The following is a 15,611-nucleotide window of genomic DNA, read 5'->3' on the forward strand; positions in this document are numbered from 1 at the left end:
TCAGGTATTTTGTTAACCACTTATACAGGAAAGTCATTTTAGGGCAGTCCTTTCTACTTGGAATAGAAACAAGTAGTGTCTGAACTTTATGTAAAAAAAATTGAGGGGTGTGGGATCCCAAAATGTAGGCCAGTATTAAGAACGTAAAAGGAGACTGATTATGAAACTCCAGAAAAACACTAAAAACAATAATAAAAACTATCCCCAAACAATTAAAAAGACCATGGATAATGCAATCACTATGTGAAAAGGAAAAGAATATTACCAACAGATTCTCTTCAAAAGAAAGAAAGGGAATATCAATTTCTCATACAAAACAAATTAGTATAATTGATTTCAATAAAAACAGTGATAAAAAAAAATGCTGGAATCTCCCCTTTTGTCCCTTGGGCAGATATAATGCACATTCTGCAGGCTAAAGCAAGCAAGAAAGTAATCTTCAAGAAAAAAGCAAGTATGGTGTTTTTCATCAATCTGAAGTAGACAGTGGAATAAAAAGCAGAAATCTTTGATCTAACTCCTCCATAGAAAATGTCCTCCCGGCCAAGTGTGATGGGGCACACCTGTAATCTTAGTGTCTCTGGAGACTGAGGCAGAAGGCTTGCAAGTATGAAGCCACTCTCAGCAATTTAGTGAGGCCCTAAGCAACTTAACAAGACTGTCTCAAAATAATAAATAAAAAAGTCTGGGTATGTGGCTCAGTGGTAAAGTGCCCTTGGGTTCAATCTCCAGTTCCAAAAAAAGAAAGAAAGAGAGGGAGATGGAGAGGAGGAGGAAGGGAGGAAGGGAGGAAGGGAGGAAGGGAGGAAGGAAGGAAGGGAGGAAGGAAGGAAGGAAAGAAGGAAGGAAGGCTTCTGATTGACTGATTGATTGGCTGATTGGCCCAGGCCAGGTGAGAAAGGTGAAGGGCATGATGCAGTGTTGCCTGAATGTTCCAAAATGCTGGTGACCTTTCAGCAATTAGAATGCATTTCACAAATGACATGGCTTCTGAATTCTTGCCTCTTAAGCTTCCAACATTGTATTATCAGCTTCGAAGCTTAATGTGAAAATGTGAGATCTACTAACACAATAAAAATTGAGGAGGAGGATTTTGTTTTGATTCGTCATTTCTGTGCATTAACATCAGCCTCCTAGAAAGGATGAGTAAGTAGCAAAGTGACTCTGCTTCCCTTTCCCTTTGTTGTTCTTACCTCATTTCTTCCTCTATTGTGAGAATTAATAAAAGAAAGAATGTTACAGGTAACTGTTGTTTGTTCTTTTTACTCTTGAAATTCTGGAAATTTAAATAGAAGCTAAAGTATGATTGAGACTTGGCTTGTTCAGAACCCTGATGAATGCTTTCCTATTTCAAGAAATGATTGCTTTAATTTTTTATGAAATCTTTAAATGGATTTAAGATGTTTATAGACCACATCAAATTCCCTTTAAATTTGTTTGTCAGATTGATTCAAAGTTAAGCTTATTATTCCATATTTTTAATCACTACCTTGCCTACGTAAGAAATAACATTCTTATTTTTTTCCTGTGTTGATCACTGCTGCTTCCTCCTGCCTGTGTGAGACCAACCCATTGTTCAGTTTTTAGCACCTTCTGATCTCTGTTAGTTTGAGATTCTATTAATTCTTACTTTTAAAACTGTATGTTCTGAACAAAATTTGCTGAAATTTCCATTTTCAATTGTTTCCTTCAGTCTGAATTCCAGGTCCATATTTCCAGGTACTTAACAAACATTTCTCCCTGGTTCTTCTGCTACCATCTGAACACCACCAGTTTGCCCTCATCTGTTATTTTGTTGTTGGTTCTACTATTGTCCTAGCTCCTTAGACAGAAAGTCTTGAGAGTGTTTCAGCTCATCCCACTTCTTCATTCAATGTAGCTTAGAAACACATTCCATGAAATTTTCCATTTTGATATTTTTTTTGTAGCCATATATACTAGTTAAGACATGGGTTTGAGAATTATAACAAAGTTGAAAAATAACAGTAGATTAAACACACTGTAAGTTTTGTTCTGTTTTATTTATAGTCCAGGTATGTGGCACCAGGCTTTTTAGAGGCTTGGCAGTGTTGGAATGCAGGATCCTTCCATCTAGCAGCCATGACATTCCCAGTGTGTTCTCTTTGACCACCTTATGGAGGTGCAGTCCAGTTTGTAGGAAGGGGAGAGAGGAAGAGAACACACTGCTTTCTTTCATTAAGCAACCTAGAAGTGCAATGTATCACTCCTGCTCATAATTCATGTTGAATGACAAAATTCTTTTACATGACTATACCTAGCAGCATGAGAGGCTTGGTTTTTGAGGGGAAGATGGCCAGCATCTCATTGGAGGGTTCTTCTGCCCAGAGGAATCTGTGCCACCATAAAAGCCACCCTTAGTCTTAATATCTCAAATAATCAACAAACAACAAAACACAAACACTCAGAATTATATTCACAAAAGTGAAGCCCCTGATAGACCTAGTCTACATGGGTTCTGGAACTAGACTAGACCAAAAAAAAAAAAAAAAAAAAAGGTATATCAAAGACAGGGGTAAGGTTTAAAGGGTGGAGTCTTGCTTCTTGATGTCTTCTGGTCAGCAGATTGATTGACATCTTGGCAGGTCACACCCATCTCAGGTGCTGTGTGGGATCTTTGACAGAGCTCAAAGGGGAGGTTCACCTGCATCAGGCGACCAGTCTCTGAGGGGGTCAAAACAGTCCATATACAGCCATGGACAGGTTATGATACTTGGTAATATCATCTTTAGCTGTATACCCAGCTAAACTTTCTCACTCTGTAGAAGGGGGAAAAAAAAAAAAAAAAAACTATTGGCAGTCAACTAATATTATCTGCCATATTTTCCTTACTCCAATTTTACCATCTAAATCCTTTGGTGGATTTTTATTGCCCATTACCAACATTACTTCTAGAGATTTTTAGCTGGATTTGCCTTTGCTCACTGTCAAGCAACCCCTTCTTTTAAATATTCACTTTTGTTGTTGCTGTTAAACCTTGTTAAAACTGATCAGTAGCTCACTAATACAAAACTCTTTATAATCTGGACCTAGTTTACCGTTTCCAGCCTTTTTTCTGCTTTTATTCTATGATTAATTAATTTGTTCAATAAAGGTGTGTCAAGTGCCTACTCTGTGTCAGACAAACTCACTCTTCTTAAGCCCACTCTTTTGGGTTCTGTGGATAAAAAGCATCCTTATGAATGAATGCACTGTCTAGTGCCACCATGATTCAGCTCTTTGATAATTACCTTCACCATTGTCATTCTGGAAAGTTTAAATATTTTACATCTTCTTAAGAACAGCCTTTAAAACTAGGTCTTACAGTTGAAGTGGTTAATTTGTTTTACAGAGTTCAATGATGTTCACCTGACACATTTCAACTTTCATGTTTTTATATACTTTAAAACAGTGATTTGCTTTTAAAAAATAAAACATAAATGGAAAAGAATACTTGTTGAAGCAGCAACAACTAAATTTAGTAGTTCACTGCAATTGTAGAATAGTCGAGTCCAAGTTTCAATTAAATTATAACTCATGTATTATAATTGTTGAGTTGCTTATTTGTTCCCAAACAACTTAATTCCCAGTCCTCCAGACTGATGTATAAAGGTCTTTGAAGAAGGACATGCTTTTTACTGGGTTTCTCCTTCAAGCAACATTTCCTCTTCACAATCCTAGGTGTTATGAGTTAGAGATTTACATAACTAACCTGCCATCATTTTTATATTTACACTTCACTTTTCAGAGAAGTTGCTGGATGAGGTGAGATATGTATCTGTTATGTAAGTTCAGGAGCAAATACGTATTTAAGATTTGGTAGTTTATTTATCATAGATTTATTTTGTACAAATTTTGATTTTTAAAAAAATATATTGCATTAAAATAGTATTCGTCATGATTTTTGAGCACCTCCAAAGTTTTGTGTTAGAAGGTCAATGGATCTTTCTTCTTTAGGCATGTTGTTTGCATATTGACATGGCTGGCTGCTTGAGTAATTAAAGCTTCCAAATTAGAAACTATTAATTTGGAAGAGAAAATAAGTATTCATTATTTTACCAAACCCTAGAAGAAGAAATGACCTTGAGTCTTAACCTGCTTATAGTTTATGTAGTGACAGCTGAGATTAGATCGGGATATTCAGGGAAGCTAGTCCTTGAAATGAAGGAAGGAGCACCAAAGCAAAGAAGGACAAGTATCAGAATTTATCATCTAAGCTACTTCATGTATTCTGTCTTGAACTGGCTACATTTCTTCTGTTTCCAGGCTGATAGTTTCATCTCTACAGCAGTGAGTCCATATTGTTTTTAAACTATAGCCCCATTGGGATAAGGAGCCTGGGAAATAGGGAAAAATGGGTGGAGCCCAGGGCCTAGAAGATTGTGGTCCCTATAGCAATCCTATATATAACATCTATATTATACTATGGCTTGCTGCTAAAGAGTTTTTTGAGAAGAAAATATTCTTCAGATAAAAAATATATATATATAGTTTGAAATTACTGATCTAGGCGATAGTTAAGATCTCTGCTAGTTCCCACTTTTCAATGTTTCTAATGTGAGGGATTTTAATGGTAGAAATAGGTAGAAATCATGAAATAAAATTAAAAATTTAATTATGGAAAGGGTATAAAATTATAGGAGTTTTAAAAATACATTTAAAAATGCAAATAGCAGTTCTTATCTAATTGACTTTATATAGAGAATTCCTGTTTGCAGTTTCTACTAGATCTTTGCAAAGAATTCAATGCAAATAGTTGAAAAAATTAGAACCATTAAAGTTTTTTTAATCTTGTTTTTTAGGGGTTCATATTTTCATTTTCATGTAAAACTTTGAATTTTAGACATTTTTACTTTATTACTACTTCCTATATGATCATTTCTTCATTTACTTTTCTCTTCCTCATCTCAGTTCCTTATATTTGGTCTTCAGATATAGGACTCAACTAAAGGGAAATGGTCCCAGGTTGAGAGTGAGGGGAATAGCAAAAACCATTTGAAAAGTTTTATAAGGAATGAAATTAAAATATGTCTCCTTTTGATATTAAAATTCCTCCAAGGTGATAAAAATCTGCAATCAGGCAGCTGTTTAGTATGAAAAGCACCTCATGCACCTTGACTTTCAACAAATTATTTATTACATTCCTCCTACCTTCTGCAAAACACTGTGCTAAGGATAAGACAAGTGAGTCACCACCCATGCTCTCAAAAAGCTTAAAAAATATAAAAAAACAAACTTGTGTGAGGCAGAAAGGTAGACAGGAATTAGAAATTTACAAAGCATGTGATAAGTGAAATCAGAGAGATGTAACAGGGTGAGTACAGAGGTGCACCCTATCTATGCTGAAGGTAAATACAAAGCTTCTGGAAAATGGGTGCCCAAGTTGACCCAGAGTGGATGAACAAGTATTAGTATGTGTTGGGGAGGGATTGAGGTCAAAGGCTTCCACCACAGCATCAATTTAAACAAAGCACAGAGGTTCTTTTAGCTGGGTGCAACTTCAGAACATTGGGCATGGGTGAAAAAGGAGAGGTAGACAGAACCAGCTCCTGGAGGACAGCTTCTATCATATAAAAGACCTTGGACTTGATCCTGTAGGTGATAGCCTGAAAGGGATTTATCCTAGAATGGTCTTGAGAAGATATAATGGAATTAAAAATATTCCACCTGACATCCACATGAAGAATGGATTTGTAAGGAGCAAGCATGAATTTAAAAAAAAAAAAAAAAAACACTTAGAACATCTTGATAGTCCAGGAAAAGTGAGTAGGAAACAACTAGGCCAGTAGGAGTGTGGTGGAGGGAATTTACAGGGTGCCCTGTTCTTATGAGTGGCTAATGCAAATACTAATGGGTCATAATTTTATTATTTTTTACCCTTCCTCATCAGGTGCTAAGCCTCAAGATGTAGGGCCATTCTGTGAATGGGAATTGTATATATGTAGTTTATTTCAATTTCTAGAAGCCAGTTAGTTAGATTCCTTCCACATGCTCCACACATATGTGCTGAAAGCTTGATACAATACCTCAGGAAACTCATGAAAGGTGCCAATGATTCTCATATTCTGAAACTGTATTGTATTTCTACAACCTCTTCATGGTATAGCCCATTCCACATATTTTCTTACTGTGATCTTTTCCATATTCATGTGTACAAATGTTTGCTGTAAATTGGTTAGTTTTATGTGATGAGTTTTTCAATGTGCCATTGAGCCCATTGAGCCTTGCTAGCACTTATGCAGTATTCATCTACTGGGTTTTGTGGCTGGTAATCTCTCTCTCTCTCTCTCTCTCTCTCTCTCTCTCTATATATATATATATATATATATATATATATATATATATACACACACACACATACATGATATACATAAATACATAAATATATGTACTATAACATACATATATACATAAATATATGTACTATAACATCTTTTTAAAAAATTTGTTCTAATTATTTATACATGACAGTTGTAGCTGGTAATCTTGGGTGGTAACTAACACTAGATGTTAAACATTAAGAACTTTTGATTTTAATAGAAAACTGTGTCATCAACTGGAGGTTCTACTTTCCCCAAGAAGGTAATACAAAAATTTACCAATTTTAATTCAATCTAAAAAACTCACACAGCCAAGATATTTAAAATTTGAATATTTATTTATTTGTTTGTATTATTTTTTCTAATTAGTTGTACATGAGAGTAGGATGAATTTTGATTCATTGTACACAGATGGAGCACAACTTTCAATCCTCTGGTAGTACATGATATAGAATCAGACCATTTGTGCAATCATACATGTGCCTGGTAATGATGTCCGTCTCCTTCCACCCTTCTTTCCTACCCCCTCCCCCTGCCCTCACCACACTCCCCTTTACCTTATCCAAAGTTACTTTATTCTTCCCATGCCCCAACCCCCCATTATGAATCAACATCCACTTATCAGAGAAAACATTTGGCCTTTGGTTTTTTGGGGATTTACTTAACTTAGCATTATATTCTTCAACTCCATACATTTACCTGCAAATTCCATAATTTTATTTTCTTTAAATGCTGAATAATATTCCATTGTGTGTATATACCACAGTTTTTTTTTAAAATCCATTCAGCTATTGAAAGGCATCTAAGTTCCACAGTTTAGCTATTGTGAATTGAGCTGCTATAAATATTGATGGGGCTACATTAGTGTAGTATGCTGATTTTAAGTCCTTAGGGTAAAAACTGAGGAGTGGGATAGTTGGGTCAAATGGTGGTTCCATTCCAAGTTTTCTAAGGAATCTACATACTGCTTTCCAGAGTGGTTGCACCAATTTGCAGTCCCACCAGCAATATATGAGTGTACCTTTTCCCCTACATCCTTGCCAAAATTTATTGTTGTTTGTATTCTTGATAGTTGCCATTCTGCCTGGGGTGAGATGGAATCTTAGAGTAGCTTTGATTTGCATAAAATTTTATTTTTTAACTGGACTATCATTTTTTTCTGATTCTTCATAGTTTTCTTTTACTTTGCTTTTTCTTTTTTTAAATTTACAGGACGTAAAGTTTACTTTCTAAGCCTGCCTTAGAAATAACTGCATATTTTAACCAATGACTTGTAAGTATCCTTTCTTCTCTATTTAATAAATTTGATATTGATTTTGTAGAAGAAGTAGTTCCTTTAATAAAACACTTGACCAAACATAGATATACAATCTTGAGCTGGAATGCAAAATTTATAAATTTGTCATTCTTCATAAAACAAAAAGAGGTCTCAATCAAAAAACATTCATAAAATCTATTTATGCTAGTGAATATGTGATTTATTCTTTAGAAATTTCTCTTTCTTGGGGCTGGGGATGTGGCTCAAGCGGTAGCGCGCTCGCCTGGCATGCGTGCGGCCCGGCTTCGATCCTCAGCACCACATACAAACAAAGATGTTGTGTCCGCCGAAAACTTAAAAAAAAAAAAAAAAAAGAAAGAAATTTCTCTTTCTTGATGTCACTTCTGTTATCTTTTTTCCATTTGTCGAAACATCTGTGTCTGCATATTCTAGAAAGTGTGTAACATCAGTAAGAAGGAAAATAGAAAGGATAAAGCATGAACATGAAAGGGGGAAGAATTTGTATTCTTTTAAAAAGTTCCAATGCTTTGGACAACTTTTTTATTTTTCATTAACACTTTTAGTGAGTTAAAAAAAAAAAAAAAAAAAAAAAAACAAAGGTAGGTCTCACATAACTAAGGTCCATTCAATTTCATTTCATTTATGAAATGCTTGTTCATGTGCCATAATGATAATTGTGGTCAAACTGGTTGGTTCAGGATAGGGAATATAGGAGGAACTTTCAAGAGTTCAAGAGAAGCACGCATTTTCACAAATCTCTTAGAGGAATTTAGAGACATCAGCAAGAGAAACAAAATCCTCTCCTTATAATATAATATGTCTAATAGTGATAACAGTTTTATACTTTAGTCCCTGAAAGAAATTGCACTAAAGCAAACAATCAGCATTTGAGTTTAGGGACAGAAGGTCCAGGACCCAGGGTGTAAAGACAGACCAGGAAATCAAGGTCCTATAACTAAATTCTGCAGAGTGGGCTCCTCACTGACTGCCTGAGATCCTGGACAAAGTACTTCCAGGCTTTTTCAGGATAAATATTTGTGTCTGAAAGTTGTTGACTCAAAATGATGCCTACCTTAGATCATTTTATGATTCCAGGAAATCCGTGAAACCTTGTTGCTTAGTAGTTGATAGTCATTTTATCTTCATCAATCTGTGATTGTTATAATGACCCTAACATTTGTTAGTAGCCAATAAAACCAACCAACAGGAACTGAGACATATTTCTTACTTGCTTCATCAGATAAGATCTTAGCAAATTGTTTAATTAAAACAATGTGGGCTCTTAAGCCCACATTATGTAGCAAGATAGGCTGCTTCCTAGCTATGTGACATTAGTTTTTGGTTCTAATCCATCACTTTATTAATCTTGTGATCTTGGGCAGGTTACCTGTATTCTCTAATGCTTTATTTTGTCAGAAAAATGAATGAAACAATGTTTATATCACAGGCTTATTATGGGGATAAAATGAAATGATGAAACCATACAGTATAAAAACAGTGAAATAAACCCATATAGAATCATGACATTGTATGTTTTGTATATTGTTTTGTAGACCTTGGTAAGCATGTATAAGCTATTTTATGATTGAAATTAGTATTTATAAAATCACTGAACAAATTGTAAAAATGTAGCTTCTTGGCCCCACTCCCTGGTATTTTCAGCAAGTATCTTAGATAATACACATGAAAGTCATCTATAGGTTCCCCTCTGATAAACATAAATTTCCCTTTAAGGATGATCCTCAAACTAATGGATTAGCAAAGCGAAGAAAAGCTTTGTAAAAAGTAAAAGTAAACATTCCTTGTCTCCACCTTGGAGTTTCTGCAGATTGGAGCAAGATTTCAGAATTTATGTGTTTTCAAAAACTTCCCTTCCTAATTTTGACATTGGCAAAACACTGCTTTATCAATTCTCTGTGTCTCTAAATTTTTTAAACTTTTTAGAAGCAGAGTGTGCTTCAGCTAGTCCTGATCAGATGACAGGAGTGAAAAGAATGGGTGTGGATGTCTGTACTGAACAAACTGAGGAGATTGACAGTCTTCTCAATTCAGAGATGCAGTTTTCAAGCCCATACATGCCAGACAATAACTTTTCTCAGTCACAAAGAACTCTTGAAAACCATCTAGTTCAGTTCTCTTATTTCACAAAGGAGGAAATGTAAATTTAGAGATTTGTCTAAGGTCACTGAACCAAACTGGGATTAACAATTGGATTTATGTTCCAAACTCAGCTTCATCTCCATCACAATTGGGTGACAATTTCTGCCATTTCAGGAACAGGTAATACCTGTGAAACCAGTTTTTCTAGTGCTGAGTTAGGCTTCTGAGCAGGTAAGCAGGTGAACAGGTATACAGAGTGTTCTATGAGTCAGCTTTCCTAACTGTCCAGCTGTCTAAAGGTGAAGAGTCTTCCTTTCCAACTCCAGGTTAGCAGGAAGGCCACTGAGGGACTGCCATGGTCTCCAGGAGAGGGAGTTTGTTCCTGCGTGTCTTCGTCTTCTCTATTGCCTTCTTGATGCTTTACCTTGTCCACAGCTGGGCCTTTTCTAAAATCCCATGTCTGTGCTGTTCACTGAGAAAGAAAATCCAGGAGAAGGAACAAGCTTCTAAAAGAAGATGGAGTTCTCTAAAATAAAGGGTGAGATCAGCTGACCTGTCCTGGGGCTTCTCAATATTAATCCGTTGTCCACATGCTGAGAATATCACATACACTGTCACAGTTAATCTTAGCAACTGCAGGAGGCATAATGCAGACTCCAAAGACATAGAAGCTGAGGTTTATGCACTTTGCATAAGTTCTCCTCATTCTTCTTATTAATAAATAGTGGTTTATTTATTAAACCACTGGGTTCAGACAAGATTTCTAAACTAGGCATGTCTATCCCAAAGCACATGTATCTAAGGTTAGATCACTCTGCTTTCTCTTTAGCTCTGGCATATATAATTCTGTGGAAATAGGCCAATTGTAGAACACAAATAACTTGAGACTTTATGGATTGTTAAATAGAACACAAAAACTCTTAACTTCCAAATTACCATCATCTCTTATTTAGAATAGACACATCTCTCCAATCTACTTTTCCTCTTTCTCAATCTCTTCCATTTGCTGCAGACAGAGTGACTTCCCAAAAACTCAATTTTGATTGTCAGACTAGTGTTTAACATCCCTCAGTGACTTCCCATTACTATTAGGGTAGATCAAATCCTTAACAAGTCTGAGTGATGTGGACCTACTAATCTACTCACTTCATCTCTCTCTTTTTATTTGTGCTCTGACCACAATAGTCTTCCTTCAGTTTCTGAAATGTGTTTTTTTTTCTGTACGAAATATTTTTTTGCTCCTTTTATACCAATTCCAACTATGTTTATCCCTTTGTTTTTCAACTCAGACCTTTAATGAGTCAGATCCTGACATATGCATAACACCTAATAATTTTTTATCTAAAATTTACTACAGTTTGTAATCATATATGGATTTGTATCAACTATTTTGTTTTATTTTGAGGTTTTTTTTGTCCATTAATTCCATAATAACAATTATAAAACTGTTTTCCTGGGCATATGATTGACACTCAATATATATATATATATATATATATTTTTTTTTTTTTTTAAGAGAGAGAGGGGAAGAGAGAGAGAGAGAGAGAGAGAGAGAGAGAGAGAGAGAGAATTTTAATATTTATTTATTTTTTAGTTTTCGATGGGCACAACAGCTTTGTTTGTATGTGGTGCTGAGGATCGAACCCGGGCTGCATGCATGCCAGGGGAGCACGCTACCGCTTGAGCCACATCCCAGCCCCAATAGATATATTTTTCATGTGAATTAATAAATTCACAAATGAATGAAGGTTGTTTTGGATTAATTTGTATTTGGTAATTGGTTTGATAAATTATTGTCCAGTATTAAAAAATAGAACCTTTCTTTTATTCTTGTAAAATAAAATGAGTTTCCATCATATATGATATTATTTTTTTATACCCAAACGATATAAGATAACCCTTGGCATTATATTATAATTGCTTTTCCATTCAAACAGCATAGGAGTAATTACCAAATTGTCATATTTCTTTTTGAATCAAATCAATTAAAACAAAACAATTAAAACTTGAAAATGGCAACTATAAAAGTACAATATATCATAATTCAGTGTACAAGTGAAGGATGGAAATGTGTCATACCTTGGTTTTAAATGTCACATCTTTATTACATTTGCTAATTAAATGAGGCTTTTTTATCTCAGCTTCCCTGAGGGGGTGGGTGGAGCAGAATTTTCAGGAGTGATAAATTAGTGTTCTAGAGATAGATTCAATGACATAGATATATAGGAGAAGATTTATTGGGACATTTGGCTCTTGCAATTGTGAAGACTGACAAGTCCCTTGATAGATGGTCTAAACTGGGACCCTGGGTGCTAGTCACATGGCTTAGTTCAAGTCCAAGGTCTCAAAACCAAGGACCCCAATGGTGTAATTCTCAGTTTGAGGCTAAAGGCTGAAAACCCAGGAGTAAAATAAATGTACTATTTTTCAGTTCTTGCTAGTGTAAGTCCTGGAGTCCAAAAGCCAGTGAATTTTGGGTTCTGATGTCCAAGGACAGGAGGGGAAGAGTGTATCCCAGCTCTAGGGGATGGATAAATACAGTCAGTCACCTTCCCTGTGGTTTTTGTTCTTTTTAGCCTCTTCTCCCCCATTCTTTGGGAATTACCTGCACACATTAAGGGTGGATCTTCCCCAATTAGTACACTCAGATTTGCATTTTAATATCCTCCAGAAACACTCCCATGGACACATCTCAAAATAACACTTTACTAGTTTTCTAGGTATTCCTAATCCAGTGAAGTTGACACATAAAATTAGCCATCACAAGTGATATTTTATTTTTTCCATCAAAAAAATATTTTATTTTTCCATCAACCATGCAACTCTACATAGTAACATATGAGGCTTAAATATGGCCTCAAGAAGAATGTCTTAAGTGGTGATGGGCTCAGCGCTCGAAATTGGCTCCCAGAATTTTAACTGAACATCTGATTGGACTATGAGATAAACTCTAATGTGGCTCATTTCTGCATTCGGTTCTCTAGATGTGTTACTGAGGCACTCTGGGATTGTCTGCTGAGTGCTGACAATCTTAGTTGTCTAGCTTTTCAATATCTAAAAGTCTACTGAGAAGAACAGTTTAAGCACTGAAAAAAAATATTTTTTATAGTTTGTAATTCTAAATAAAAAAGGGGGAAACTAAAGATCAATGAAGAAAGTTTTAAGAGTTAGAGATTAAAGTTATAGTTTACATAGAAAATAGGGTTCTAATCACAAGCCTATGATTTACGATATAAGCCAATGTTGTCAACATGAGGGTTCTGGTGTCCTAGAATTCCATAAACTATGTATCTGTGTCTAAATAAATGCTGTCAGTACCCATATACTCTACCATTTTCCAAGTATATATAGATAATTGCTGTGAAAATAAGAATTTCTTAATTCAGAAAAGCATTTTTCATTGGTTATATATTTTTCAATTGACAGAATATCTAAAAAAATGTAGATTCTTGAAATTTAAGAGGTTTCTTGCCATTAAACTTCAATAAACATTGTTATAGTTTCTATACATTAGGACATGCAATCTTTTAAAAATTATTATTACTTACATTTATTTAGTATTTCTTAAAACCCTCAGGTTCTATAAATCTGTCCTGAGTGCTACCTATTACATCATATAGTCCACTGCTCTCTCAGCTAACTACTTTTGGCTGTCTTCTAATGCTGCTCTAATCTATGTCATTTTAAGGTCATCTTGAGTTTCCCTTTATTTTCCAAATCAGAAATATCACTAGGATGGTTAAACTTTCAACACAGTTGACTTTACCAAAGCCTGGAGGATAATACAAAGAAATTATAGTTACAGAAATGGGAAACCTAGAATTGAATATTCATTGCCACTGCTACTAGAATCTGTTAGATATGCTCATCCACAGGGGTCCTCAACTAGTTGGTTCTTTGCTTATCTTCTCACCTAGTTTAATGTCTGTACACCTTCTACAGGCAGGATTGTTTCAATCCAGTCTTGCCTCTCTGGAATCCCATCTTGTGTACTAGTGATATGGTGTTGAAAACTGGTCTTTACTCTTGAAAATACTGAAAGTTTTTTATTTTCTTCTATTCTCTTGTAGAAGAAATCTGGCCCAGATATCCAGCAACATAATATCCATACTGAATTTTGAAACTAACCAGGTGTTCAGTCAAAACAGTAATCTGGTCTCTTTTGCTCGTCTTTGAAATCAGGATTGCTTGTTCTTATTTATTTATTAACTAGCTAATGATTAACATTTTTTTCTAATTCCCAAATTTTCAGATGTCAAAAAGTTATTTATGGTGTGTTTTGTTTTGTTTTGTTTTCTTCTATCTTAAAAGCATTGATTAGTTTGATTTTGCATCAATTCCATTAAATCATAAAATAGGGAAAAGAAACTTGATTAAGCATGTGATGATCAAGGTCAGATATAACTGTAAGTCTCTTATGTAAAATGTACATCTTAGTATTAAAAAAAATCTACTGAAACATTTCTATACACTTTTTAATTCTGAAAACACACTTATTAATCTCCCCCATATTGAACTTTACAAGATCATTAAAAATGTGTAATGAAAAGTGAGCCACTTTCCCCTAAGTCATAGACAGTGATAAAATTAGGAGCTGCATCATGTTTCTACCACTGCCTTTTAAAATTTTTAATTTCTTATCAGTTTTCTTTAGTTATATGTGACAGTAGAATCCATTTTGACATACTTATAAAAGAATGGAATATCTTGTTCTAATTCAGACAGACCCCAGTACATCTCCTTCCCCTTCCCTCTCCCTTCACCCTGCTCCCTTCTTGCTATTGATCTTGCTGCCAGATACCTGTGCTTATTTTTCTAATTATTTTTTGTTGATGTACATGATGGTGAGATTCACTGTGGTGCATTCATATATATACATAAGAAAGTTATGGTAGGTTCATTCCATTTTTTTCCTTTTCCCATATCCTCTCTCTTCCCTTCATTCCCCTTTGTTTACTGAACTTCTATCCCCTAACACCTTATTATTGGTTAGCTTCCATTTATTAGAGAAAACATTTGACCTTTGTATTTGGGGAGACTGGCTTATTTCACTTAGCATGATCATCTCCTGATCCATCCATTTACAAGCATATGCCATAAAGCCATTCTTCTTTATGGCTGAGTAATACTCCACTGTGCATGTATACCACATATTATTTATCCATTCATCTGTTAAATGGCACCTATGTTGGCTCTGTAAATTAGTTATTGTGAATTGTGCTGCAATAAACATTGATGCATCACTACCCTTAACTTAAGAAATCAAAGTCACCACTGAAAGAAATTGTTCAAAAACACAGGTAGTACAAAAAACTACACTTTTTAAAAAACTAAAAGTTCTATTTATACTAATAATTATTTTGTGTATATGAAAAATATAGACAAGAATGACCCAATTTATATTTCTAAGATATTTTAGGAGACAAATTTTAGAAAGAAGTTAAGGAAAAGAAGAATCTCAGGCTTAAAAAAGAATTTATAGCATGAACAAACACAGCAGCAAAATGCCCATAGAACTTGACCTTAGTTGAACAAATGCCTAATGATAAAGAAATACTCAGTATTTCTGCTATGACTTGCATAGCTTATCTTAGATTATAAGTACATCAGAGAAACATGATGTTTCAGACTGCATAAAGTCTTCTGCTGTAGAATCTACTGTGAATCAGGTATTGAATGTTGGTCATGGCAATTAACAATACTTTAAATTATAGAGACTATTCAAGTCAACTAAAGGTAGGCACCTTTGCTGTCTCTCCATGCTCTGTAGAGGATATGCTGGAGAAAGCCACACGTGCAAGTGTGCATCAACAAAACAAGCACCTTGAACATCGCACTGTTTCTCTTTAGTTACACAGCTTGCACTAGAGGCTTCTGAAAATGCCAGGAGCTCCTCTCTCTCTGTGTCATGTGAG

At 35.0% G+C, this 15,611-nt stretch overlaps 1 protein-coding gene across 6 annotated transcripts in view; it reads left to right on the forward strand.

The window, feature by feature from the left end:
* The window catches only part of Pkib (cAMP-dependent protein kinase inhibitor beta), a 107,437-nt gene that overhangs the window by 58,859 nt on the left and 32,967 nt on the right, over nucleotides 1-15,611 (forward strand). For 2 of the 6 annotated variants that reach the window (XM_058586261.1, XM_046466999.2), the window contains one exon: nucleotides 7,530-7,590. The exons of the other annotated variants lie outside the window; for them this stretch is intronic. In XM_058586261.1, coding sequence (XP_058442244.1) covers nucleotides 7,584-7,590 — 7 coding nt within the window. In that variant the 5' untranslated portion in view covers nucleotides 7,530-7,583. The remainder of the gene's footprint in view (nucleotides 1-7,529; nucleotides 7,591-15,611) is intronic. 6 annotated transcript variants of the gene reach the window in all.

This window comes from Marmota monax, unplaced genomic scaffold (genome assembly GCF_021218885.2).
Source record: "Marmota monax isolate L192 unplaced genomic scaffold, Marmota_monax_Labrador192_F-V1.1 WCK01_AAM20220418_F8-fsc00140, whole genome shotgun sequence".
Taxonomy (NCBI): domain Eukaryota; kingdom Metazoa; phylum Chordata; class Mammalia; order Rodentia; family Sciuridae; genus Marmota; species Marmota monax.